General features: G+C 44.0%; 2 protein-coding genes and 1 long non-coding RNA gene across 9 annotated transcripts in view; 2 read left to right on the top strand and 1 right to left on the bottom strand.

Moving 5' to 3' along the window:
- Positions 1–15,386, bottom strand: LOC138067011 (OCIA domain-containing protein 1-like). The gene is made up of 8 exons (XM_068940945.1): positions 15,203–15,386; positions 14,479–14,563; positions 10,536–10,589; positions 10,010–10,057; positions 6,128–6,257; positions 3,766–3,974; positions 3,327–3,470; positions 1–452 (listed from the first exon to the last, which is right to left on the bottom strand). Exons 1-8 carry the CDS (start codon positions 15,251–15,253, stop codon positions 415–417), a joined length of 759 nt encoding a protein of 252 aa, XP_068797046.1. The 5' UTR covers positions 15,254–15,386; the 3' UTR covers positions 1–414.
- LOC138067013 (uncharacterized) lies at positions 2,488–10,909 on the top strand. The gene is made up of 3 exons (XR_011140689.1): positions 2,488–2,621; positions 9,299–9,396; positions 10,772–10,909. It is a non-coding gene; the product is annotated as an uncharacterized lncRNA (long non-coding RNA).
- Positions 14,416–26,613, top strand: part of LOC104148697 (OCIA domain-containing protein 2) — a 26,506-nt gene continuing 14,308 nt past the window's right edge. The window contains exons 1-2 of one of the 7 annotated variants that reach the window (XM_068940948.1): positions 19,883–19,957; positions 20,602–20,717. The gene's annotated coding sequence lies outside the window, so the exon portion shown is untranslated. Of the gene's footprint in view, positions 14,554–15,337; positions 15,794–19,528; positions 19,958–20,601; positions 20,718–24,009; positions 24,152–26,613 lie in introns of those variants that run through there. The other 6 variants (XM_068940947.1, XM_068940950.1, XM_068940951.1 and 3 more) reach the window with 6 other exon arrangements.

Genomic DNA, 26,613 nt, shown 5'->3' on the forward strand with positions numbered 1-26,613 from the left:
TTAGTTCTACAGGTAACTTTTAATGCAAGCCTTGAAAATTTGAGAAGATTCTGATATCTTTCCCTCCCAGTACATCTCTGATTGTATTTATTACATATATTTTATCTTTCTCTATACAGTCATAACATTAGTTATTGCTAGCTACCCTTCTCACTCTTCTTAAGCAAACAGTTTGTGCTGTTAAAACCATGACACTTCACATCAGTCTGGCTTCCCATCTATGCAAAATTACACAATATTAAGCCTAAATACATCGGCTTTAATCTTCCGACAAGTCAAGGATTTTCTTCTCATTTATTAAAATTATATCTGTGTTTGGCAGAACACACCAAAAGTGCAGATCCTGGGGACTAATACAGATGAAGCTCAAGTTAGCTGACAGAAGACAATTTTCTTCAGTTCTTTGTTCAGTTCTTACTCATCCCAGGTATCTCCATACTTATTTACTTTAACTAGAGAAAAGGAAAAAAAAACAGCAGTTGCACATGAAATAATTCAAAGGCATAAAACTATGATGAAATGCATCATCACGGCAAGTGGCAGGCGGGGATCGTGTCAGTCACAGCACAATACCCACCCCCCATTAAAGCTGTTTTTGAATAAACGGGGAACGGAATGAGCTTGTTAGTCATTACTCTTTATTGAATTAGTATTCAGTCAAGAGGCCTGCTGTGCTAATTCCTGCCCTACAGAATTTGTAATTACTTTGAAATAAACGCAACATGTGGATGAAACAAAGACAATTGGAGGAAACGGGCAAGGAATGTTGTGATAAATACGTGGCTACATAATCCAGTTACGTGCACAAGTGGATGGATGCAGGATAGTTAAAGACACAGTCAAACACCAAAAAAAAAAAAAAATCAGTAATCCCTACTAGGAAACTTCTCAGCCGTTATTATTTGGCAGCTTCCCTTTGTATGGCAGTGAGTCAGAGAGGGGGAAAAAAAAAAAAAAAAACCCAGGGTATCGCTCTTATGGATTTACTCAGAAGCCTGTCACATGTAATCGAACAATGACCAGAAAGTGAAAAGATGCTTGCTTGAAATTGAAATTTGACTGGAAAGTAGACCAGAAGTGACTGTCAACCCTGACAGAGTAGAGGATGGATCTATACGACATAGTAGAAATGCTTACGCTCGTCAGCAGCTTGAATTACTGCAGCTTAAATTATTAAGAAACCCAACTCTTTATTACTATCTACCTACAGCAGAGCCAGGGGAATGGAACAGAATATATGGCTCTTGCTTCAGTGCAACGTCAACAAACAGCTCAACGTCCTGAAGAATCTCATTGTGCCTCGCTGCAACATCAACCAAGCTTAAAACAGAAACTCTCTCAAAGTATGACCTGGCTTCCATTTCTGGCAACAGTGGCAGCTTAGCAGAGCTGTACTACCTGCAGTCATTCCCTGAAAAATGGTTATTTTGGGGGAAATCCAGTCCACTGTGCAGATGCACAAACTTGTCCTGTCACAAGGGAGGGAAGCAGGCAGGAGCAGCTACAAGTCAGGGACTGCTTAAAACTGGCTTTCACAATAAGATTGGGTTAATTCCCCCTTGCGTCCCTGCAACGGACGACAGAAACCACTGTCTCCTGTTTGCTAGGCGTGTTACTACGATAGAGAGATGAAGGGGGAACAAAGAGGTAAGGATTCATTATGCGTGCACAGGTATATGCAAGGTATCATGTCCACTCTGACCCAGGAAGCTAAATCCAAACTTAGCGAGCAGCATCAGTAGAATCTCTTAACTGCCAGTTTACATATAATTCCACTTCGAATGCATTTCTGAATTTTTTTATTCCATTGTTCTCCTTCTCCTAAAAGTACAACCAACTACTCGTAACAATGTATTTTACAAAACTCAATGCGCTATTCAATGTGCTTCTACTTTCAAAATCTGACTAGAACCATCAAACAGCACACACAAACATAATACAGAGAACGTAACATTTCATTGAAGTGTTTTATAATAAAAAGGTTAAATAACTACAAATAAAATAACGAATGCTTGCGCTCATCTCATAGCTGCAAGATTTGCCGTGGAACTTGGCAAGGATTGCAGAATGCCGCCTCAGAGTAAGATTTCTGCGTTTGGTTTTCAAGTGACATCTCTAGGCTTTCTATTTGTGAGGAAACACCTTCACAAAGAGAAAGCACTGTGCAAATCAGTGAAGTGGCAGCTGATTGAATCCAGAAGCTGTAGTTTCAGGTTGTTTCAACAATTTCCCAATGTCTCATTTACTATACTGACATGGTAGAAAAGAAAGTCTCCTGTCCTTGAAATAACAGATGTCAATCATTACCCAATAATTGTTCATAGTTTTTATTTCTAGACCACGTAGATGAGTCCAAAGACAGATGATCTAGAAGAAGTATTTCACAGGGGTGGAATAGATTTGCATTTGTAAGCAACACTGTTCTAAAGTTTACCATTACTGCTTCAGGCCTTTTTGGTTTCATATAATTGCTTATATTAACACGCCTAATAGAAAACCCTCATCTATTCCTAGCAATCTCGTTGCACTGTGAGCGAGTAGATCGGACACTACACACAAACCCCAGTGATTCAACTGACTAGTCCAGCAGTGCGTCAAACGGTAACACAGTCATCTTACCAGTAAGTTTTTCACAGATGTCACGCTAAATAAAACGGTTCTCGAGAAAATAATTATGAACTGCTACTAGGACTTCTTTTCAAGCGCTCTTTCAAAGAGGTGACTGAACGGCACCTTATTCTTCAGAGCATTGCATTCTTATTTTGTGACGCAAAGGTCTGTTTTTCCACTGTGGAAACAAATCTCAACGTTGCTGCCAATACTGTTTCCTTCCTTTAAGTTTTAATGTAGAATAATGAACCTCTGCAAACAATGCCACTATAGAAATCCCTTAATTCCACATGAAACAATTCTTAAAAATAAATAACCCCCCCCCTTTCAAAACCATCAACTAGGTATTCTACTTTGAGAGAACAATGCTATCTACAATGCACACCCCCTTCCATAGCTAAAACGCTTCAGGAGAGCTCTGGGAGTTCTTTGCTCAAAGAGGTTGCTCCGTATACTCACAAATTAAAAATTAGGAGATTTTGTACGGCCGTAGAAGAGGAATTGTAATTTACTACCAGAAGATCAATGTTTCTGAGAAGAAGAACTACTCTCAAATATGAAACTACAGACCACATCACACACCAGCTACTTGCTGATGCCAGAACTATGAACTGGCTAAAGGGTAAGCAAGACCAAGCCTAAGAGTTATAAACTATTTTTAGCATTACTGCTAACATTTGAGTTTCCTACGTACTGCAGGTAAATCAGCACGTTACCTTCTTTAACTGGCTTTTCCTGTGAAAACTTGGTTTCTGCCTTTGCTGGTAACATCACCTCATACGTCTCTCTGTGTTTATTTCTTAATTCCTCATACGAGATGCCTTTTTTTTTACGACCTTCTTCTGGAACTGGAGCAGGATCTGAAAACAAAAAATATGCTCAGATTCTACAAGGGCATCACACAACAAAACCTGATTATAACATCAGGTTGCCATACCTTTTTTAGAATGCCAGTTAATTACAGCTCAATGCCAAAAAAAAGGGGGGCATGACAGACACATTCTCCATTGCCGTTTAGGAGCGTATGTGGCTTTCAACTCATGCATCCCCTTTCATCAAGGGGTGAAAATGCCTATTTTAAAGGGACTTTTTCGTCTAAGAGAAAAGGCAAGAATTACTATGCCACAAACTGCTAAATATTAAGACAAACCACACCTTGCACAGTGTAATCAGTAATTCCTGTAGGTGAAGACTCATTCAGGGAAGCACTGAATGGAACAGGTTCATAACTAGAGAGCGCTCTATCTGTTGAACTGTAATCATCTGAATAATTAGAAGAAAGTGGAGACCCAGGCCTTTGAGAAGAAGGTTCAGTAAATGACTGAGAAGGCATGTCTGAAAATTCAGACTTCCGACTGGAACGGCTGGAAAAAAACAAAAATACAATTAAATATTAAATCAAGAAACACTAAAGTTAAAACATGGAACCGTAACAATAGTATTGTGTCCAGTTCAAGAACATATTCTTTTAAGGGGTCAGGGTTTAATTCAATTAGTTTCCAACAACATGAATTATTATCTTAAAAAAACAGCTGTGGGTTTGTTTGGGTTTTTTTGTTTTGTTGTTTTTTTTACGTTGCAGAGATTTGTAGAGTACCTTCCCCAACACCCTTTCTCCCAGAAAGTTAACTCATACCTGAAAACCTCCAGAGCAAAAGACAAAGTATTTTGCATGTTACAAGACAAAAACGACAATCCCTTCTCCCAGGGATTCTTCCGATAGACCAAACACATCAGACAAATAGTACCGGATGCGTCCGTATAAGTAGTGGTAGCACAAAAACTTATTTTTGAAGGTCTTTTTGGGAAGAAGTCCCAAGAGACTTGGGCCTTGGGGGGGGGGGGGGGGGGGGGGCCGGTCTGGGGAAGAAGCTGTAATTTATAACCCTTCATTAGAAGTTGCTGTGACTGTCAATACCAAAACGGGGGCGGCGGGGAGAGAGCGAGCGCGCAAGCACGCATGCGCAAAGACCTATTACTAAGGAAAGGAAACTGTGAAAGTTCATCGAGTTGTTGAATTACTTTTTCCATCAGAAACATTAATGAGTTTTCTCTTAAGAGACAAAGATAAGATCATACAAAGAATACTACGGAAACAGATGCCTGACCCTCTAAAGCAGTCACTACATACTCAGAACGGCCCTGCAAACCACTACATTAAAAAAACAAAAACAAAAACAAAAAAACACGCCCGTCTCTTAATCAGCCTCAAGAACGCTATCCACTTGGTGCCTTTGGAACAGCTCTAGCATCTTCATTCATTTTTTACTTTAAATTGCTCCTTTTTAGTAGGTGTACAATATATTATCAGGAAAATGTAATGACTTCTCTTGCTGGCTTAAAAGGGTAGCATATATGGACAACTACTTCAGAGTCATTCAAATGGCGTTATCAGCTGACCAGAACAAAAAGGAATTTGTCACTTAGAACACAAAATATATTTTGCAGGTACAAAAGAATAGGCCATTAAAACTTGGAGGCACTTAATGCTGCAGCAGATGATTGCATTTAAACGGGTCAGCACCTAAAGTCAACATAGGTAACGAGCACAACAAGTTCTTATTAAAAACTAGGCGGAAGGGAGAAAGGGACACGTCCACCTCCAAATCCACTGAGTTTATACACTAATAACTATAAAGTAGTAGTTATTAAAATTATGTTTGGTGCTACACAAATTCAAACATTCCAGTATAAAGGTGAACCTGCATACACAACTCTCCCAAGTCCCAGGTTACAAAGTAATTAAGAATGCAATCAAGTCCTCCATAAATATGCAATAAATCGTAGCACACATACAGCAGGACTCCTACTCAGTACCCAACGACTAGTCTCCCAGTTGTGAATCGAGGGTTTAAGTCAGAGATATTCCAAAGTAATTTGTTATTAAAAACCCCTCCCAAGTAGAAAACATTCTGGAGCACAACCGGAAAGAGTTTTAAGAACCTGATGAGTCTCTCATATGTACAGCACGATGCCATTACAGACGTAAAGGATTTAAACAAACAGCAGTAAGCTTGACCACCATGCTTCTTCCTGCACTGATACTGTTTACTGATCTCTTTCCCTTGATAAACACTGAAATCATTCCCACCCTCTTCCTACTGCAATCAAAGCAAGCTATGGGAAAAACTTCCAGAAAGTAACACTGTTCTATTTCAGTTAACTTAGTTTACTTCTAAACTCAAGAGGCTACCTCTGATGTCACGTTCTTGCGAGTAAATTCCACAGGAAGCTAACATCTTAATTTACATGTGATACATTTTGATGAGCAAAACGCTTCTTGTTCAGTAAACAGTTGTATATACAGATCTCAAAATCTCTCTTTGGCCAACTGGCCATCTGATAAAGACGAGATAGCTTCCTGAAAGCGGTACATCTACGGGGGGTAGGGGAAAGAGGGAAGGTGCAGCTCTCAGGATTGCTGGAAGCTGCAAACGTAGCCTTGATCTCTGTTAGCACCTTGGAAACGTCTTATTCTAGCAGTTATTTTAATTGTAAAAGAGAATTAAATGCTTACTTATGCGAACTATGTCTCTGAGCTTGTCGTAGAACATCTCCTATTGGGGAATCCTTCAGTTTCTTAAATTTCTCGCTGCAGATTGGCAAGTAGGATATCTTTCCAGCCAGGTAGCCACACGTTCCAGCAACTGGTTTAAAAGAAAAAAGATGCTTTTATATGCTGCATCATAGCATTCGACATGATTCTAAAATCATCATTTTAAATAAATTATATATTATCGTGAACAAAAGGGAAAAAAAATCAGTCTATTTCTAAACCCCAAAAACGCAGCCGTCTTCTCTCTGCTGCTTTTGCTCACAAAGGGTGCTAAGAACAAAGGCAACAGTTGAAGGGACACGCTGCAGTGATTTAGACACGACACGAGCATCAGGTGATACCAACTATTATTACTCGATGAGCCAAAGGTGACAAAAAACCCCAACCAATCTCCCCCAAGATCCAGAAACAATGAACAATTTCCTATCAGAGGAGAAAAAAGGGCTGGAAATAAACAAAGGCTGGAAATTCCAAAATTTTAATTCATCACAACAGTCAGAGTCTGAAAAGGCTTTCACTAGTGGGAAGAAAAGCCTACAGTATTATAAGACTAGGTTCAGTCTCTTCTGAGGACGTGCTTCATATGACATGGTGGTCTGTTCAACTGAACTGGTAGAACCGCTGCAGTCTTAAACGCTTTCAATTTAGTGGATGAGACTTTCCGGTCTCATCCACAGGCAGGACATTAAACCAAATGAGTTCTTTCGCGACTTAAAGCTGATGATGTCCGTCACTTGGCTCCTTCATTTTTCAGTGGGTCTGAGTAGGAAGGAGCATGAAGGAGTCCATGGCAACCAACAGAAGTTTTGCTGCTGACTTCAGTTAGCAAAGAGTTAGTTGCCGCTAACATTAATTCTCCGAGATCTTCACACTGTAGATTGCATCGTGGACTGCTACTGTACCGATGAGACTGATATTGGAAGAGTGATTCCTGTTCTACTATCTATAGAAGATGGTACATGGTAGATCCATTCAAAAGGATGTTAACAATCCTTTTCCAACAGAGAGGAAAAGGACAGCAACAAGTTTACAAGTGATAAATGTAAGGGTTTAGCTGTTCGGCAGATCAAAAAACTGAGATACCTCAAACTGGATAAATATCTGCCGAGGGAAAAACTACGCAGCCCTGAAAGGCTAAAGAGCAAAAAAGCCCAACAAGAATTCAAATGAGATTTGGCAAAAAAGTTAAGCAGCAGAGGTCGTTAACCACTGGTATAGATTACAAAGAGAAGGCCTCCTTTTCTCTTGAGATCCTCCAATCAAGACACGTGGAAGCATCCCTCTGGAAGATGTTTGAAGATGTTCCAGCCAAAGTAATTATCGGACAACTTCTTTGGATTCCCTTATTACAGAAGCAACAGACAGATAATACAGATTTTCCAGGTTAGCACGGCAAATGAGATAGCATTGCTTTCAGCTTCGTCTGCAGTTACCGTGGTAAGACTTTAGAGAAAGTAACTGAGAGATGGACAAAGGAGGTCACATCCCGCTACAGGCTAACATCAAGTAGGACATACAGATCCTATCCCTCTTTGGAAAGGAAAATGGAGAACCAACAGCTCAACTGCTATGCTGAAAGGGACGGCATCAAAATAGTAAATCATTCACAGACTAACTAGAGCTTCCATCAGTACCTCGGAGACGACTGAGAAGAAGTTGTTAATAATTCCTACAGGCGCAAGAACACTCTGGAACCTGAGAACTACCCACCTCCCCACTTCTTCCAGACATAACCAAGAGGGGAAAAGTAGGGAAAGATGCAAGATAGAAATTAAAACAAAAAAAAGGGGGGAAAAAAAAACCCTGAATCAACTATGTTTGTTAGATTTAAAAGATCCATCACTATGATCAGGCATGGATACCATTCAGAATAAGTGCATCTGCCAACACCGAGACACACACACCCCATTATCAAAGGCAGACTATTGTAATCAGTGGACACAGCAGAAACATGCTCAGATCAGTGCTACCAGAAAAGCAAGAACTGTCTTAGAAATGAGACCTCTACTCTTGGTTCTGCTCCAAGCATGAGCTACAGCAGCAGGGCCTGGAAGCGAATACGCTCTCCTTTCAGAACTTGGGGGGGGGGGGGGGGGGGCGGGATGCACTGCTTCCTTTAAGCAGACTTTCCTGCAGCAGGAATGTGCAATTAAATTAGGAGACATGATTTGGATCTGTAAACTACGTTCCGGGCAACAGTTTTCAGGAAGATACTTCAGACAGTAAGTGCGTGTGACCTAAACAACATGAGGATGAAACTAAAACTGCTTAACTCAGGGTCTTTTAGACTCCAGTTTAAAACTTATGTCCCAGAAAAATTCCCATACTGAAACTGTTCACAAATCACATGAAGCTACCGACCGAAAAACCACCTCAACAAACACTTTGGGGAAAGCTCTTTTAGTACAAAATGAAAGAGCATATGCCCACCAGTGTACATCGAAAGGGAGAGACCATAAGGGATTGGGGTTGTACTGCCTATAACCCTGACAGCAAGAATGGTTTGTCTGGTCCAGTTGCCGCTTATCTGCTTAAACAGCACTTGCTTCACCACAAACCATGGGTTTTACCCTCCTCCCTCTGAAGCAAACTGTAACAGAATCTGGCTCTATCTGGGCAGATTGGCAAGACGGCAACTTCCCGTTTTACTAGCATGTATTACACTGGACAGGTCAATTTATTTTTTGATTATACTGAACCCAAAATCCTCCTCATGACATTGCAGTTTCCCTATAATTGTGCATGCACAGTATCCAGGAAAAAAAGACACTAAAATAGCCTCAATGGGACAACATGAATAATGACCTTCAGATTAGGGAGGGAGGGGTGGGTGTGCTCTGCAAAGTCCTTTAGGCAGACTCCACTGCAGCAGCAAGCACGCTGTTCTAGTATTTTAGGAGACAGCATTCTGACTTACAAACTTTTAAACAGCGGTGAGAAATTAGGTAAGCCAGAGCAAACAGAAATGTTAAACAGATCCTGTCAACTGAAAATATAATCACTTCAAAAGCAAGTATTAGTTTCAGACAGCAGCCTCACAAATCACCGATGTTTACAGTTCAGAAACTACCGAGAAAAAAAGAAAGCATCGTTATAACATATTGTATATGTTTCTTCCCTCCTACAACACAGGTTTTACACAGCAGAGGATAATATAGAAGACACAGTAAAGCAGCATTTTCCTTTACTCATTTTCAGTTATAAGAAACTGAGAAGACGCCTCAATACCAGTAAGTTACAACACTCCCAACGAGTGTCATTCTATTTCTGACAATACTTAGTTTCACACAAAAATAATTTTCCTTGGCAGACTGTTATGAAGGGGGGAGGGGGCGGGGGGAGGAAACTTTCACAGTACCTATTTATAACGTTCTTATCTTAAATTCTTACGTTACCGGTGTCAAGAATATTTCAATATTTCAAGACTATGTCGAGAACGTCAAGAATATTTCAAATCTTCCCATTTTATACAAAGCCTATGAACAAAACTTGGCAAACTCTCTTGCAAAATTCCAAGAAGCTGAATGCATAACATGCTCCACCTCTTGACATGGCATAGGTTGTTGCAACTTGAGATGTGGTACTTAACATACACAGATAAAGAACAAGTTGCTGACTATCAGAGTTGATCCTATTTAGAGAGAATCAACATCAAGAAGGTAAAATTTATTCTGAATATATCACATCCTATCGTTCTACACACAAACACAGTTGCAGCAATATAAGGACAGACTCTGATCACAATGAACTAGCCAACTAGTTTCATGGGAATTGTATTTGCGTAATAGATTCCAGAACCTAAATCACAAATGCAGTATGAACTAATATATACCTTTTACTTACATGCAACTTTAGTAAGAGAGCCAAATCTCGAATTATCTCTTAGAACACCTGAAAACGAGAAATCAAAGTAATTAGTAATAAGGCATTAGCAATTAAGCTGAAGGAACATTGACTCGCCATATGAATACACAATGTCAGATCTTTTGCATAGCACTGGGGTAGTAGCTTACTCTTCTACGTTGTAAAGCAAATTCACAAAACCTAACTTTCCCATAACCTTAGAAAAATCTAAGAACTACCTCTTTAATCCTAACACACACAGTATGACTATCACATGCTGTAGCATATATCGTTTCATAATCTCTGCGATATTCCGTTCGTCAAACAACATAAAATGAACAAGACTTTTGATTTTAATTTAAAGTTTTACTCCTCCTTTAGCTTCAGGAACTACAAGTCAGGTAGATGAGAAGTCTCAATTTCTCTTAATTACTAGGAGATTAGGCATTCTTTTGGCTCTGAATAACGCTTCTATAATAATATATGTTTTGCTTTGAGTCCAAATTACAGTATTTTTAAACTTTACCTTTCCTAATCAAGAGACTAGTGGCAAGCATGCTCGCTGCAGCCAAAGGAAAAGCTGTGAAGAAGAAAAAAAAAAGTAGCTTAAAAACAAAATTTTCAGTCTTTTCAACCATATTTAACTAAACATGAAATTAAATATGCAAGTTGCTAGGTCTTACAAAGACCATTTGTACAAGTACATGTGCGTGTGTGTGCGTGTAATAAACTGTATAAGTTATGAAACATTCTCCATTCCAGCTTCTGACATCTACTACACATTAAGCAGTACTGGCGGACGAGTCATCCAGTCTTCATTCGACTTCACGCTTCCTAACACATGAAAGCCAACAGCCAAGGAGATAAAAGCTCTTACCATAGGATTCCAGGTGAAGTCGACTTCTAGCTACAACTACTACAGCATAAAGATACAGAACTTCACACCTGAGAATCATATACCTTTCTTTTGGATGGAAGAGGCTAACGTAGAAGCCAGTGACTCTAAAATGTTTTGATAACCGAAAGGCTTGATTTTGTTGTAATCTAAGAACTTCTGAATCATTCTACCTCTTAAAAAGATAAAACATAAATTGACTAAAATTAGGTAACCTGAACAGCTCTATTTACCAGCAAAATCCAGAGCAGGGCAGGTTTTTCTATAGCTTACAGCTCAAACTGTACAAACCAGGGGGTAAGGAACCGGGAGGAAAACACGAGCCTGGAACAAAGGTACTGCCTATCACAATTTGCTTAACTGTTTGGGTCGGGTCGGTCGGTTTTTATCACGTTGAATGACTTCGGATGGCAGGAAGCATTTGAGAAGACAGCAGGAAGCATATGGGAGGCTTACTTCAAGCAATGGTCGTTACGCTATCGGGAAGACTAAATTTCTTTGAAACTACTCTCATAAGACCACCATGCCTACACAAGACCCAGTAACACTGCAGCGATGAACACGATAGAAGGCTAAAGCTAATTACATTAAAGATTTAAACACGTCAGAACTAAACTACATCTCAAGCAGGACAGAATATGTAGCTGTTACAAAAAGGCTCAATGACTTTATTAACTTTATTTAGGGGAGAAAACGTTGGAAACACCCCTAGATGTTTATAGCGTTTTGATGCCCACAATCTGCTAGATTAAGTCCCTATTTCAGGCTAAATGATATTTTTAGAATTTCCGCAACACACGGTATGAAAATATGCTTTGCAAACTAACAAGCTGGTTTTTTCTTCCACAAATTCCGACAGGGCTACACTAGATGAGGAGTCCAGCTGCTGCACGCTGAGGCAAACATGACCGCACGTCACCTTCAACAAGAAGTCCTGGCTCCTTGGTTCGCAACCCAGAGCATAGTAATACTTCAAAACAGAGAGCACAATCTTCCAATCTACTAAAGACTAACACCTAGATTAGGTTCAGAGATTCTAGACCTAGATTTCCTGAGATATAGAACGGCACTGCGTATTTCAAGCCAAAGGGTAAGACAAATCAGGAAAAAAGGAGAAGCAAGCTATTTCAAAAACATCCAGCAAAATTACTACAGAGGACTTCAAAATGTACACTGGGAGTTACATGAAAGCAATAACATCAATATTATTCTCTCCTAAAATCTCTGAGCTTACAAGCGATTTATAGGCCCAGCACAAATATTCTGGACTTCCAAGATGGGTTACACACCACAGCGGAAACAGGTGATACAACCTGGGCATAAAAGTTACATTAAATAGGAATTAGAAATGAAAAAAAAAAAAAAAAGCAATAGGAAAACGAAGATGGGGTTATACCAAAAAATCACTATAAATAATTACAAAGCATAGAAAACGGACAAAAGCAGCTTAAGAAATCAGGGAATATTAACGCTTTTCACTGCTATGGGCAAAAGGGACATTGTCTGCTTCCGGAAAAACAATGGAAGGCTGATAATGAAGGGCTGGAATGTAATTAATCCGAGTCAACATGGTTTTATGGGGAAAAAGTCATGCCAGTGCAACTTGATTTTACTTGTTAATGAGATTACAAGGGCAATCAAATTAAATTATAGCTGTAACTTACATTTTTAAGGTATTAGAGTTTACACGTTACACAATAACGCACTTGCACTATAGTCATATCAATAAAGCATATATTCAAATCAATTAAGAAATGACCATCCAGAACTTCTGACACAGGAGCTGTCAACAGAAAGCCATCACAAAACAGACAGGGCTTGCAAGAACACATTGGTTACGGCTTGAGATCTGTATAAACAAGATGAAAACACACAAAATTATAACAACATCTGTGAACAACAAACATTGGCACAATAAGAACTAACGGTGTCAGGGCAGCCACACAGGCGGCCCGTACTGCTGGGGAAGGAGAGTTTAAGTGATACGTGTTTAATACAGTCAGCACAACAGTATAGGTGCACGTCACGCAAACCTAGGAAGCAAAGACAGCAGGCCTAGAAAACAGTGAAGAGCCTTTGGCTCTATCAGTGAGACAACAGTACAGTACACAGCTCCTGAAAACAAATACCAGTTCTTCTTCTTCTTGCAGCTCCCTAAAATGAAATTCAAGTGAAATTGCTGAAGAAACTAATCCAGGGCTTCTAAACAAGACGACCTTCACGGTGTTTCTTCAGTCTCTGTACAAAGATGAACACTGCCATCAGTTTCCCTGGCAATCTAGAATTCACAGCAAAACACCGCAAGAAAAACAAACAGCCCCCTCCCCTCTTGTCCTCCACGAAGGAGATCACCATTAAACCGGAACCAATTGTTCTCTTACTGCTAATGATCCTGATTCTCTGCACTTCGGTTTTGCCAAACAAGCCGAAGGTTTCCGCGTGTTCCAGAAGACAAGCGGCAGAGAACGCCCACGTGCAACAGGTCAAAATTAAAGCAGATACCAGCCAACTCTGAATCGCTGGTTCAAAATCACACTGCCTTAGAAGCTGCCTCCTAAACTACCGGTTGCCAGTAGAAATCAGAGTACCCATGTGCTAAGTTTAGCAAATCAGCTGCCAAATCCTTCATCTGTCCCAGTTTCTGCTAAGCCACCTACCAGCATCAGGGGGAATCTACTAGCACACGATAAAACAGCGGATAGCAGTCACATCAGAAAGCTTGAACAAACCTCGTAACCACGCGTACACAAAACATACCTGTCTTGAACTTCGGGGTTAGAGAAACAAACTTACATGTTGTAATTAATTCTCGAGCGCTCAACGTTTTGTAAAAAAAAGAAAGACTCCAATCTTGGTTTTTAAAAGAACAAAGCTGGGACACGCGCTATTCTGTGAAAACACTCTCTGTTTATTAGCCTTGCACGTTTAGCCGTAGTAGTAGTACGGAAATCACTGCCGACTGCAGGATCACGTCCGAGAATCTTGACTGTTGTTTTAGCACAAACCCCTAAATGCCTGGCCAGTCACGGAGGCAAAGATTTCCCTCAAAAAGGTGAGCTGCGTGAGTACGTCACACAGCGTTCTCTTGACCAGTCTCCAGAAAGATGGAAAGCAAGGGTACTAAGCTAAACTATCTTCTATTCATGAATCCTGAAGATTACATCACAATTTGAAAATCAAAAATACAGGAATACAGGAAACCAAATGTTAAGATATACAATCACATTACAATACAATACAAGTTATCTACACTGTTATAGCCAGGCTAGCTGTACCTATTTTCAGCTTGTTAACAGACCTATTAGCTCAAAACGTGAAGGGGCCTTGTTATAAAGTATAAGCCTCACCAAGTACACTGTCTCTTTTACATGATTCATGTGTCTTGCAAGTTTTTAAGAAACGTAAATTCTGCACGCATCAGCCTGTAGTAGGATGCAACTTTAGATCACGTGAAATTCCTTACTGCGCTGTCCTGATACGCTGACCTGTGTCTTCCTTCTTCAGTCCCTCACAGAGCAACAAGAGCTAAGGGTAGAAGAAAGGCAAAATAAGTTTACCAGCAAACTGAACTTACCTCTGTATCGGGCACTCTCCTCGCCGCATTCCTTGAGGAGTCGCCTTTCCTCCTCTGTTGGCACATAAGGCTTAGGTACCGAATTCTTCCATCGGGGAAATCGATTTAAAAAAAAAGGGGGGGGGAGGGGGGGGAAGGAAGGTTTTGAGGCCTTGAGGTTTTTCAATGGCAAACTTAAAACCTTCGCACATCACAGGGCCTGTACTTTCTCACACTTATATTTAAGAAACTGGTGCCTTTTTGCCTACAAACCTCACGGGAAGCAGAGTGTTAGGAGAAATCTAACGCTTTTGCGAAACAAAAGAGAGGGGGAGAGGGAAGGCTCTACCTCGAGTAGGCGCAAATTCCGACTCGCTCCTCTCCCCCCGCTTCAGCAAAGCCCGATTCGGGCCTTGCAGCCTGCCTCCCCAAGTAACGCTCCGAACCGGCAGCTCCTTAACTCCCCAGCTTTTAAGAGCGCTTTTAGCGCCCCCCGACACGGCGGCCGGCCGGCTCTCCGGCCCCCCGCGAGCAGCTGCCGCCGGCCGAGCCCCAGCGCCGCCTCCGCGGCGCAGGCGACGGGGCCGCGGCCTGGCTCGGGCCGATCCTGCCGCCGCCCCGCTGGGGGCCGCGACGGCGAGGCGACGGGACCCGCCCCGGGAAGGTCTCCAGGGCACCGCCCGCCGCTGCCCCCCGCCGCCCCCCGCCGCGCCGCGCCGCGCCGCGGGCTCCCCCTCGGCAGCACCTCGGCCGGCTCGCCGAGCTCCCCACCGCCAGGACCCTGCCCGGCCTCCATGGCGGGGCAGCCGGGGGCACCGCGGCGGCACCGGCCGGCTGCCGAGGCACCGGAACCTCCTGCGCCACCTTGGCCCGCCGACCCGGAAGCAGACGCGCGCCGCGCCGCGCCGCGCCGCGCCGCACTGCCCCTCCCGCCCGCCGCCCGATGCCCGGAGTCCGCTGCCCGCGGCAGCGCGCATGCGCAGGCCGGCGGCCGCCAGGGGCGCCGTGGAGCGGTAGCCGCGCTGGGGTAAAATGGCCGCTGTGAGGCGGCAGCGGCTTGGAGGGTTGGCTTGGCCCCGAGGGGCCTCTCGCGGCCTCCTGGCGCGAGGAAAAGCTGTCTGGCGGCGGCGACCCTTGCGCCTGCAGGCAGACAGGAGCCCTTCTGGGTGGCGAGTGCTCGCTCATGAGGGCGGCGAAACGCTGGGGCCGGCGAAAGAGTTGATGGGGCTGGGGGCCGCGTTTGTTCGTTTTCAGCTGTTTCACTAGCTTCGGTGTTTCCCGAAAGTCGAGCGAGGGCAACGTGACTGTCTAGAGCTAGCAGTCAAGATTCAGAGCGGTAATTTCAATAGCGAGTGTTTCCTTCCTGTGCTTTATCTTGTTTCCTGTCTGCTTGAAGAGTGCCACCCTCCCTCTAACAAATTTGAGAGCAGGCACAGCTTCACAAGGTGGTGAATCTTTGAACGGGATTCTTACGTGCTTCTTGGCAAAGCGTTCATACGTGTGTTCTTGGTAGTAGGTTCGCGGCGTTGTAATTGCTGTAACCACCAAGTGGTTTTTAGAGGTGGTGAGAAAAAGATTTTATTTCTCCCCTGCCTACCTTGGGTGCTGGATCTGTTACTAATGAACAACTAGTTCTTAAAGACATATTGCCAGGATTGGCTGAGGAGAAAGGACGTCTGTTACTGAGGCACAAATGTTAAAAGAGTTTATTTAAATTAAGAGCAAGCGAGGGCCTGGGGAGCAACTATCTGAATGTGAAAATAACAGAGATTTATTTGGTGGTTAGGATGGTGTTGGAGTGTAAGCTTAGAAGCAATCTGCGCGCGTTGCCTCTGGCTAACGCTGCTGAAGAGGCAGCATTAGTGGATGACTGCAGTTCATCAGAAATCAGGAAAATCTGAGGAAAGAAGATGTTTTTGGTTGTGTGTTGTATGCTGCAGAGCTGTCCTGTAAACATCCAATACTGCTGTTTGAGTTCAGCATATCCTGCTCTGCCTGGGCTTGCCTGGAATGCACCACCCCCCGCAGCCATTCCTGGAGCGAGCCCTGGCCTCTTAATGCTGCAGTTCAGGTGAAGACACTTAGGTTGCTACTGTCTGATGACTGTACAGAAGCCTCTGCCTGAAGCTAGGAAAAGAAAGGCTTTAGAGGCTGAAAGTGTCTGAAGTTAGTGGAGAACGTGGCTGTGAAATGAACACCCGGGGAGCACCTCGGGCTAAGGAATGGGTTTGGCTGCCTAGAGTGGTTGGGGTGCGCCAACAAGAGAGCTGCAGAGGAGATGGGTTTCTGAATATTGGATTCTTGAAATGAGCATGAGGGATGTAGAATTGGAAATTGAGTTTTTAGGGTTGAGAATTCATAGCCTTCATCATATGCTAAACAACAACAAAAAAAATTCTATTGTGAGTGAGATCACTCTGCCTTATAACACGAGTTACTTCCAACCTTCACCTCTGCCTATCACCTGGACCTCCCCTAATGAAGCAGTCTCCAATGCCTTGAGATGCCAGTTATGCATCTTTTGAATAGCAGAGCTGAAGACATTGGCCTCGTCAACTGACCGTAGTTATTTATGTGAGCATAGCACGCTTCTTTAAGCCACTTAATGTCATGTGTCTTCTCATCTGTCTTTCAGTACGCTCTAGGCAAAGACCTACCATGGGTTTTTAAAGCCAGAATTTTTGTAGGGGAGGTCACTCTTATGAACTCCGCACATTCCCTGAAGCGGGAGCCTCGATGGGGAGGAAACAGATATCAGCCTGTCTTAGTAAAGAAAATAATGATCCTGAGCGGTTGTGTTGCCTCTGCTCTATTGTAAAATTAATGACAATTCGAAAAAATTAATTTTAGATGAATTACAACTCGCTTACCTATGATTCTAAACTTTGTATGTTTTGTGACTTAGAATAATTCAAGTAAGACTGTGAATATATTTCAGATTCAAAATACTATAGTACTGCAACCTGATAGTTAACCAGAAATTTGAACCAATTAATTTTCAGGTAGATCTCCCAAAGAAGAAACAAAGGAAAACGTTAGAAAAATAAGTTTCTTTTTAAATGAACTGATTACTCGCACAAGAAGTTGGTGTGTGTGAAAATCAGATGGTCTAAATTGCGGTTCTTTATAAAACAAAGTGACTGGTGAATATTGAGAGGTCTTGAAGCTCAAGACAGTCGATGCAGAACTCACCCTAGTAATTTGGGTAGTTTAAAAAGTTGTCTTTCAGATAAATTCTACTCCACCCCCTTGTTCAACAGTTAGTGCCAGGCTTCATACAGACCTGTCACAAAAGACAGAATTAAACTAAAGTTATCTGCTAGGCCAAGTCTATCACATAGGACATAGCTGAAACAAGTAGACGCGTGAGAGACTTGGAGCACGTGTTGATCTGGTAAGGAAAGCGGCCAAAACAAGTCGTGGAAGCTCATGTGCTCTAGCACGAGTAGTGGAAGCTAGCCGGAACGGTGTGGGCTTTGGGGGCTTGGTTGGTCGGTTGGTGTCGTGGCCCTCTGGACAAAGGAGTAAAATACAGCAGCTGAGAGCTGCTGATTCTTCAGGTGCTGCCAAGAATTAACAGGACTGCATTTGGAAAAATCCCTTTCTCCCTAAGGGGGAAAACAGGGCTTCATACCAAACATTGTTACAACTCCCGTAAGTGGTGGCAAACAAAGAGTCAGTTATTTGCCTGAGGCATGATGGCACGTCAACAAGAACCAAGAGTGGGTGTCTTTGTGGAGCCGATAGTCAAAGCCTCAATTAGTGAGGTAACTTTGTAAAGTACTTCACACACTAGCTACTCCTCAGGGCTGTTTTCTAAAGCAGGCAGGTAACAGCCAGGAGGAGACTCTGGATTCCAGAAATGGTAGGACTGTGCATCCTGTGAGGCTTTGGGACTCAAGGTGAAAACACCATCGTAGATTTTGATTGGCAGTGAGATGCAGCAGCTTTCACTTCGGTTAAGTTTGTGTACATGCATTTATTGGGAAGATCAAGCTGAGCTCCTAACTCTGAGCAACTTCAGCATTAGATGCAACTTCTGACGTACCTCGGGGCAGCAAATTGCCTACAGTTCTGCCAAACGTCAGTAGCACTGAATGCTACTATTCTTGTTCTATTGCCTAACCATTGGGAGCGTAATACAATTGTTAGAATAGAATTCAGCAGGCTTTTGGATCTGAAACCTCAGTTCACCACGTTTGTAAATCTACAGGAGAGAGTTAACCTGGAGTACTCCTTTTTGCTACCAGTATTTTGTTACGAGCTCCTTTCCCGCTTTCCTGTTCCTAGCAGGTTCTGCAAGTCGATGTACGTTATTTATCTCAGGGGTCTGGAAACTGCAGAACGCGTGAACATCAATAACCGGGCACGAAGGGCCTTCTACCCCACGTAATGAAACCGGACTTGTACAAAGCGTGTGATAGGACTGGGAGCTTCTCTTAGCAGATACTGGCAAGCGTTGTCCTGGTGCGTTGGCTGCTTGCAGAAAGCATGCTATTTAGTCCCTTGTGGTGGTGTTGGATAGGCTCATTATAGTACAGTACTTGCAAGCTAGGCCTATATCATTTAACAAAGGGAAACATAATGACTTTAGGGGTGATACTCGTTTGCAGTTTTTCTGTTGTTTTACCATGCTTGACATGGATTGCTGCGAAGGAACTTCAGGGGGTTTGCTTTGGGAAAACGATGCGAATGATTTCTGGCAGAAAGACAGCATCTGCGCGTTTGACGCGAGACTGGCCAAGACGCAAATATTTGCCCTTATTCCTTGAGGGAAAGGCATAATTTTCTGACTCTTTCCTAGACCAGCGTCTAACGTGTTACTTCCTTGAAACGGGCACGGCGCAGCACGTTACAGAGGCGTCTGGGCGGTTGTAATCTCCTCCGTCTCCGTGCAACTCTCTCGGTATTCCCCAGCCATAATTCTGCGTGCCCAGGCCGTAACTTGGTCAGCTTTTGTGGCGGCGATACCGGCCTCTTGTTGCTCCCAAAGACGGAGGCGGGGGCGGCCCCGCGGGAGGCGCCCGGCTGGGAACTCGTCGGCACTCCCTGGGCGCCGCGAGCCCTCGAAGGGGCAGGCGCGGCGCGGCGCGGCGCGGCCCGGGGCGCTCCAGATGGTGGCCGCGACGGGTGACTGTCTTGCGCCCTGGCCTATCAGGGCGGCAGGAGGCGAGCGAGCCTAGCCAATGGGGGGGGGGCCCTCGCCGCCCTCCTTCGCGCTGTGATTGGTGGAGGCCTGCGGCCGGCGGGGCGGGGCGGGCAGCGCGGAGCCAACGGCGGGGCGGGCGCGCGTGAGTGCTGCGGCCGTGCCCCAGTGAGCGCCGGTTCCTGTTGGAGAGCCGCGCGCCAATGGGGAGGCGGCGGGGGCGGGAGGAGCGAGCCGGACCGTCGAGTTATCGGGAGCGGAGCGGAGGGGGGAGCGGGTGCGATAGGTAAGTCGGCGCAGGCGGGACCCGTTCGTCGGCGTGGGGAGGAGAAGGGTACCTTCCCTGACGGAACCGTAAATGGCGGGGGGCGGCTGCCGCGGGCCCGGCGCCCCCGCCCCTGACTCGCGCCGTTTTGTTTACAGCGGGGAGGGGCGGCTGCCGCCCTCCCCTCGGGGCGGGGGCGCGGCGTCCGGCGCCCCCAGGACGCCCCCCCCCCCCTCCCCAGTAGCTCTAGCCTTCCCCGGCCTCCGTCCGAGGCAGGGCGCCCTGCCTCCTCCCTTCCCTCTTCCGCCCTCTCCCCCCGCCCGCCCGCGCGGTGGCCGGCTCGCTGGCAGCGGGAACGGGTCCTCCCCGCCGCGGCGAGCCTCGCTCGGGGGCGCCGGTGCCGGCGGGGGCAGGCGGTTCCCCCCCCCCCCCCCCCGAAGCCCCCTTCGGGCCGGCCAGGCGCTCGCGCAGCCTTTTGCTGAGCCGAGCGGAAAAAAAGAGCGGGCAGCGCCGTTACGTGCTGTTCCTGATGCAATCGCCGTCACGGCGAGGACGGCAGCAGCTCTAGCGAGGGGAGACGTGTGTTGCAACTTGTGAAGAAAGGGGAGGCGAGTTAATGAATTTATTAGCCCCGCTCTTCCCTGAGTGCATCTGAGCCTACGTGCGTGCCTTTAAATGAAGCTTAGCTCGAGGTCTGGAGCATTAAAGTAGGATATGTCTGTTTCTCACATAGCGTGTAGTACTTCTTTAAAGAAGTCACTTTAAAGTGCTGTTAGCACCAACCTCGGATGTCTTCTTTCATGACGCTCACTTTTACAGTTTCACCTACCGCCTGCTACCAATGTGGCTGTAAGTATTCTAAGGTGTCTTGTTAGGACTTTCCCTCTCAACTTGCAAATATATGGTTCCTATTTTTGTTGGTTATTGGATAACTTTGACTGTACTATCTCTTGGGACACTGAGTGAGCAATTCAGTTTGTATCTTAGCCAGAAATCCAGCAAGCAGGCTAGCTCAAGCCAAAGCATCCTAAAGATCCAGGAGGAAAAGATAATTTTCTAATTGTAAGTTGAGCAAAGAGTGAAATTAACTTGTAGTTAAATTTGAGAAGTATTTCCTCAATATGCTGTTTCCTCAGTGTGCTGTTTTGGTATGTTGGCTTCTGTATTACTACTGCAGTGCTGAGGGTATGCCCTGAACACTTCACAACTTTGTAGAAGAGCGTTGAGCAAGCACTGGGAAACGGCACACTGATTCTTATCTAGTGACACTATCACAGGAAGGAAACAAACCACTTGGCAAAAATTGCGTTGCAGGTCTAGTAAGTGAAGTATTTGAAGAGGAGAGCAAGGTTTCTCTCTGTCAAGAGTTTCCTTTATCTGTGGCTTGCAGAGGCCAGTAGTTAGTGGTACTTGATGGCCGTTGTTTTCAGTAGGCAAGTGCCTACCCTGGGCAAATTGCTACCGTGAATGGCTTCCTTGTGTATGCTCCAGAAGAGATTTGGTTAAAGTCTGTACTGACTCCTGTCTGCAAGTGGTTTCCTTAGGGCAGAGGAGGAGTATGTTGCTTCGGGATGTTGCAGAGAACTGTTGTTGGGCTTAGTTTCGAGGGGAAAGTTGTTTAATTTTTGTGCAGGATTAATATAACATAACTGAAACATTAAACTCGTTTTATCAGCTATTTGTTTGGCCAAGGTGAACCAAAGCATAGTGATAGCTGGTTATTCATGTAACATAGTATCTTTAAGGAGGGAAGTTTGGGGGTTGTTGGACTATCAGGCAATGTTTGAAATGAGGACATGTTACTGTGTTGTCATGGAAGGAGCGAATACCGAGCCAGTTTAAAGGCATTAATAACCAGTTGAACTACAACAGGTAACTGGTTGCGATGTTGGTATAGGCATTCATAGTATTAATGAATAGATTTAGTAACATATAGAGTGATTAACTAGTAAACATATTTATCAAAGTATTTAAATACATCTATGTTAGGGCACAAAGAAAGGAACAGAAACAAAGTAACAGGCAAAAGAAGCTTAAGTAACTACTCCTGAAAGCTTCTTCACTCTGCACCGCTTTTCACTATCTGCTCTGTGGTTTGGACACCTAGTCCCCTTTAGCAAAGAAGCTTTGCTTCTGTCGACGGGACAATAACCCTCCGCTAGGTGCGCCGAACACTCTCGTAGCTATGCGGAGAGAGGAGATTTAAATCCTAGCGGCGTCCCGATCCGCGGGGAGTTCATCGCTTCAGCACGGCAGCTGCCTCTGATGAGGCGATTTCTAGGGCTGGACACCCGCGGCGGTTATTTATAGCCGTGATGGAATGGGGGGGGAGGTCATCCTATTACGTGGTGGCTCGGCCAGGTTCGGGATGATTCCGGCATGTTCTGGACGGACAGGCCCCGCCTACTCCGCGCCCACGTGGGATTTGAGGGCTAGCTGTTTCCTCCAATCACGGTCCAGTCGCTAGGCGGAAAACTGTCGGCCAGCAGGTTTACCCCGACAGGTCAGCCATAGGTCAGGCCAAGAGACATCAGGTATACCCGTTGAAATACATGTGGTGGCACCCATAGAATAACATTTTCCAGTGTCATCCTGCTAGGCCTAAACACCCCAATCGTGGTTCTCCAATGTTTTTTCCCTGTGTGTGTTTTTAATCTTTTGGGGTAAAATTAATTAAATTAATTGATAGGCTGAAGGCTTGTGCTAATACAATTGAGAACAGGTTGTCTGTATTTACTCTTTCCAAGAACTTAAGAAGATTAAAATTAACCCACTCCTCCCCAGGAGGGGGGAGTAATTATATTATTTTCTTTCATCAAGCAAAACAGGGTATTCCACGCTGGGAGAACTGTTTTATTTGTAGTTACATATTTCAGGGAGTTCTTAACTTGGTCTTTTTGTCTAGTCACAAAAGTCTTCATTATTGCCGGGACTAAATGTCAGTCTCTTATTTTTTCTCGAAGTTGCTTAGGAGGCACGCAGACCAACTTCACACTCCAGTGGACTTGTATAATGCAGATGGTGGGTGTAATGTGCTTCCTCTGGCCTAGAAAGCCAAAAGCTTTTAGCAGTTCCTGTCTATGTTTAAGCCGAAGCCTAACAGAAACCATAGGTGTAATGTTCCAATGATAATGTCAGAGCAAGGTAGGAAAGTATATGGGCACGTGAATTACTGTGAGACAAATTAGGTGAATAGTTTATGGTTTGTGGCTCCATAACTGTAGTTTTTGGCCTCTTACCAGTAGGAAATGCAAGGTAGCTTATCCATGGATGGCAGAGCAGCTGACGCACTGCACAGCCTCATTGTGGTTTACCTGTTTGTCATGCTTCTGCCCGCTTGCGCTCGGACAGCTTTGTGATCCTTTATGCTCTCTGTATCTAGAGTAATCCTCGCAGGCATAATTATGGGATGGAGAGGAAGAGTTGCAACGTGTGGGATGTTGGGGTTTCGTCACTGTTATTCTTGTCCAGTGTCATTCCAAATCTCAGTGAACCCAAGTAATATATGTTAGCCAGGTTGGTTCACCTAGGATTGCTTCTGCCTTTTTAAAATTATGGATTAAAGTAAGAGTTGTTCTTTCTTTCTAGTAGGTAGCTCACTTGACGTTTGACAGTTAATTCTCCAAGTAGCTGTGTTGTACTATATAGTTCCGTCTCTTAAGAAGCTCTGCCTCTTTCTCTTTGCATGTATACAGTTCTTGTTTTTTGCCTCCCTCCTCGATTTACATTTTTCCATTTGAACCTGCATGGTGGTGTCTCTTGCATATAAAATTGGAGGGAAGAGGTGTTTGTTGAGAGGGAGTGGATATGTATGTTTGGTATGTGTATGCAGGTGTATGTGCGCAACCTGCAGAATTAATGGGTGAGTAACTACAGAATGAGCTGGTAAAGGTGAGGAGTAGTGGAAAGCAAGCATGGGAACAGGAAGCTAGGTGGATGTGAGCACGGAATGGCTAGAATGGCCTTTGGGGGGAGGTATTTGATCGTCTTTACCTACTGTTATGCGAATGTATTGAATTAACGCTTTTGTGTAGTACTTCTGGACCTCTACTTGTCTAGGAAAAAACCAAAGCTGATTTTTAAAACGCTTGGGAGCATTGGTCTTAGTGTAGCTCCTGACCAACCTTTGGCCTTTTAGGCTGTTGTTCAAATCTGTAAATGAGCCATCAGGCAGGCACTGACTATACTTGTATTTTTGTGGTGGTAGGGCTAAATTGCGTGCAACTGGTTTGGTCCAATGTGAAGCCCAGCTAGTATCTCCTTGGAGAGTCCGTCTAAAGAAGGTACCGCATAGTGCGTTCGGTCTAATGCTGTAGTGCAAGTTGTTGTTCTTTGACCTGACCTTGTTCTGTGCGTTTTTAAATTGAGAGTAAGTATTTTTCGTGTTGTTTTTCAAGTGCTTCCTGGCCGCTGTGATTTTGTAGAAGCTGTTGTTGCATGCTCCCTCAGAAACGAAGCAACTGTGGAGTTAAAACATTAAGATCTTTACTAGTAGACTCTACTTTGAACTACCCAGGCGTTCAAAGTTGACAAACTGGAATTTTTTTTAGTGATGTAAGTCCCTAAAAGATATGTGGAAATTTTCAGACAACCGTCTGAAAACTAGCGTGCATTTGTAATGAGAAGAAGAGGATGCGTAGGACGCACAGGAGAGCGAGACCACCAGTAGGGTTTGTATAATGTTTTGTACATAGAAACGTGAAGGATATTTCACCTGCTTCTCTTACTTTTGTGCTGCTGGAGAATGCAAAATGACATCTTTTGGATGCTTGTTAAAACAAGCAGCAAGTTTGTGTCTCGGCTGAAAACTCTGAATACGGACTCTATGAACTCACCAGGCTGAGGGCCGTTTAAGAAAGAAGAGCGGGTAGAGATGGTCTTCAGGAGAGCAAAGCCGTCATTGTGATTGTGCTATTTGAAAAGGGCTAAGCACTACTGCCTTTTACGTGGCATGTATATCAAATTCCTGGAGTACAGAGAATATTGCCCTGGACTGGAATATTTTCTGGAACTGCTTGAGTATATAGGAAATCTGTCTATTAAGTGTTGTAGCTTAACAAAGTCTGATCAGCATAATTGAAGAACTATTAGTATTTTATATATAGGACCTGAGTTTGGCCTCTGTTGAAATTACTTTTGTTAATAAAAAAGCTTCCTGTGTGTTTCAAGCTAGTAGTATTTTTTTGTGTGACGTCCGTAGGTACTTGGGACCTGAATGTGCATACAGCTCATGTTGATTCCTCCTAGTGGTGTATAATAGCTAAAGAAGTGTGTTGCCGTTGACTTTTGTTTCTCTTTGTAGGAGCGCAGTAATAAAACCAGTAAGTGCTTTAGTAATTGTTGGCAGGGTGGGGGGTGGTGGTGGTGGTGGTTGTTGTTTTTGGAGAGAGAATGTGTTTTTAGTTGTAGCAGGCTGTTAAGGGAGGGAAAGTAGTGTGTACCCTGTTGATTTTTGATTCAGTAGCCAGTAGCTCCAGTGCTTGAGTGCTGGTAAGTGTTGCTCTCTGCAAGCTCATTGGGTTGAAAAGGACTGTTGCTATTGCTTTGAGGCTGTTTTCATGAGTGCTGCCATCATGTGAAAGGAAGAAGCTTGTGGTGCTGGTTACCGTTTTTAGATGAATGAAGTCTTAGTTTGCATATGTGTCTTTTCCTTGAATTCCTTTCAGAAGTAGGAAACTGTCAAAAGCAGTTTGAAGATGTGCTGCTATAAGCTGCTGCTCTTTAGATTTGGTAATTGAGTGTCACGCTTACAGTTTGCTTTCATTTTAGTCTGTGCTTGCAATGTATTTTGTAGGGAAACTATGCTTTTAGAAAGTTAAATGTGAGTTTCTTTTCTAGAGCGGTTTCAAGCATCTTCGTGCGTTTTCCTACTGTTGCTGTAGTGATGGTGGTACAGAGGAAGGCATTTCAGGCTGCTTTGCCTGCCCTGCCCACTTGTGGAGGGTCTTGATCCCCCCCCCCCCCCCCCCATTGCTGAGACGTTTTTACTGTAGATGTGGCGAGTGATGGTGTTGAGAGCAATGGCTGTGAGAGTGTTAGTAGGAGAGACTACGAGACTACAGTGTGAGAATCTCGGTGCGTTGTTTTCCTGTTGCCGGTAGCAATACATCTGAGGAAAATGGTGGTTGCCGTTGGGTCTGGTGTGCCACTTTTCCTCCCCAGTGCATACTGACTTCAAAGAAAAAATGACTGTAAATCTGTAGGGGACAAGAGATTAGGCAAGTTGGAGTTATATTCAGTTCTTTCCTCTGAAATGTTTGTGTGTAAAGTATATAAATTAGTGCTGGCCCAGACTTAGTTTTCTTTTTTCCCCGAGGGAAGCAAAACTATTTGAGGTAGGCTTAATATATGGGTGGCTTATAACCTCTGTCACTAATAGCCGAGAACTCTGCCCTGGGCAAAGCTCTGTATCTCTACTATAGGTCACGCTCATTTGTGTGTACCGGTTAATAAGGGCTGGTTTTGCTTTCACCTTCTTCCCAAAGTAACCTTAGAAATTTGCATTTGGTCACCAGTACTAGTTGGACAGAGGAGTCTGTAGAGTATAAATACAGTATATAAAGATGTTGGTTCCTACAGCCTGAGACAAAAAACATACCTGTTTTCTCATGTGCTGCTTCTTTGTCAACCAGTTAGAAGAATCAAAAAGGTGAAATCTTTCAGGAGTCCTTTGCTATCTGTTTCTTCTGTGAATGAATAAAATGATCCAGAAAAGTTCTTACGGAATAGAAAAACTAGTGGCTCA

This window comes from Struthio camelus, chromosome 4 (genome assembly GCF_040807025.1).
Source record: "Struthio camelus isolate bStrCam1 chromosome 4, bStrCam1.hap1, whole genome shotgun sequence".
NCBI classification, from domain to species: Eukaryota; Metazoa; Chordata; class Aves; order Struthioniformes; family Struthionidae; genus Struthio; species Struthio camelus.

Excerpts from the sequence above, each read along its gene's own strand:
- LOC138067011 (XM_068940945.1), bottom strand. The coding sequence starts at position 15,253 with ATGGAGGCCGGGCAGGGTCCTGGCGGTGGGGAGCTCGGCGAGCCGGCC. Across the intron at positions 14,564-15,202 it reads AGCTCGGCGAGCCGGCCGAG|AATTCGGTACCTAAGCCTTA; the intron begins GTGCTGCCGAGG and ends CCCCGATGGAAG. Across the intron at positions 3,975-6,127 it reads CAGAGACATAGTTCGCATAA|CCGTTCCAGTCGGAAGTCTG; the intron begins GTAAGCATTTAA and ends GTTTTTTTCCAG.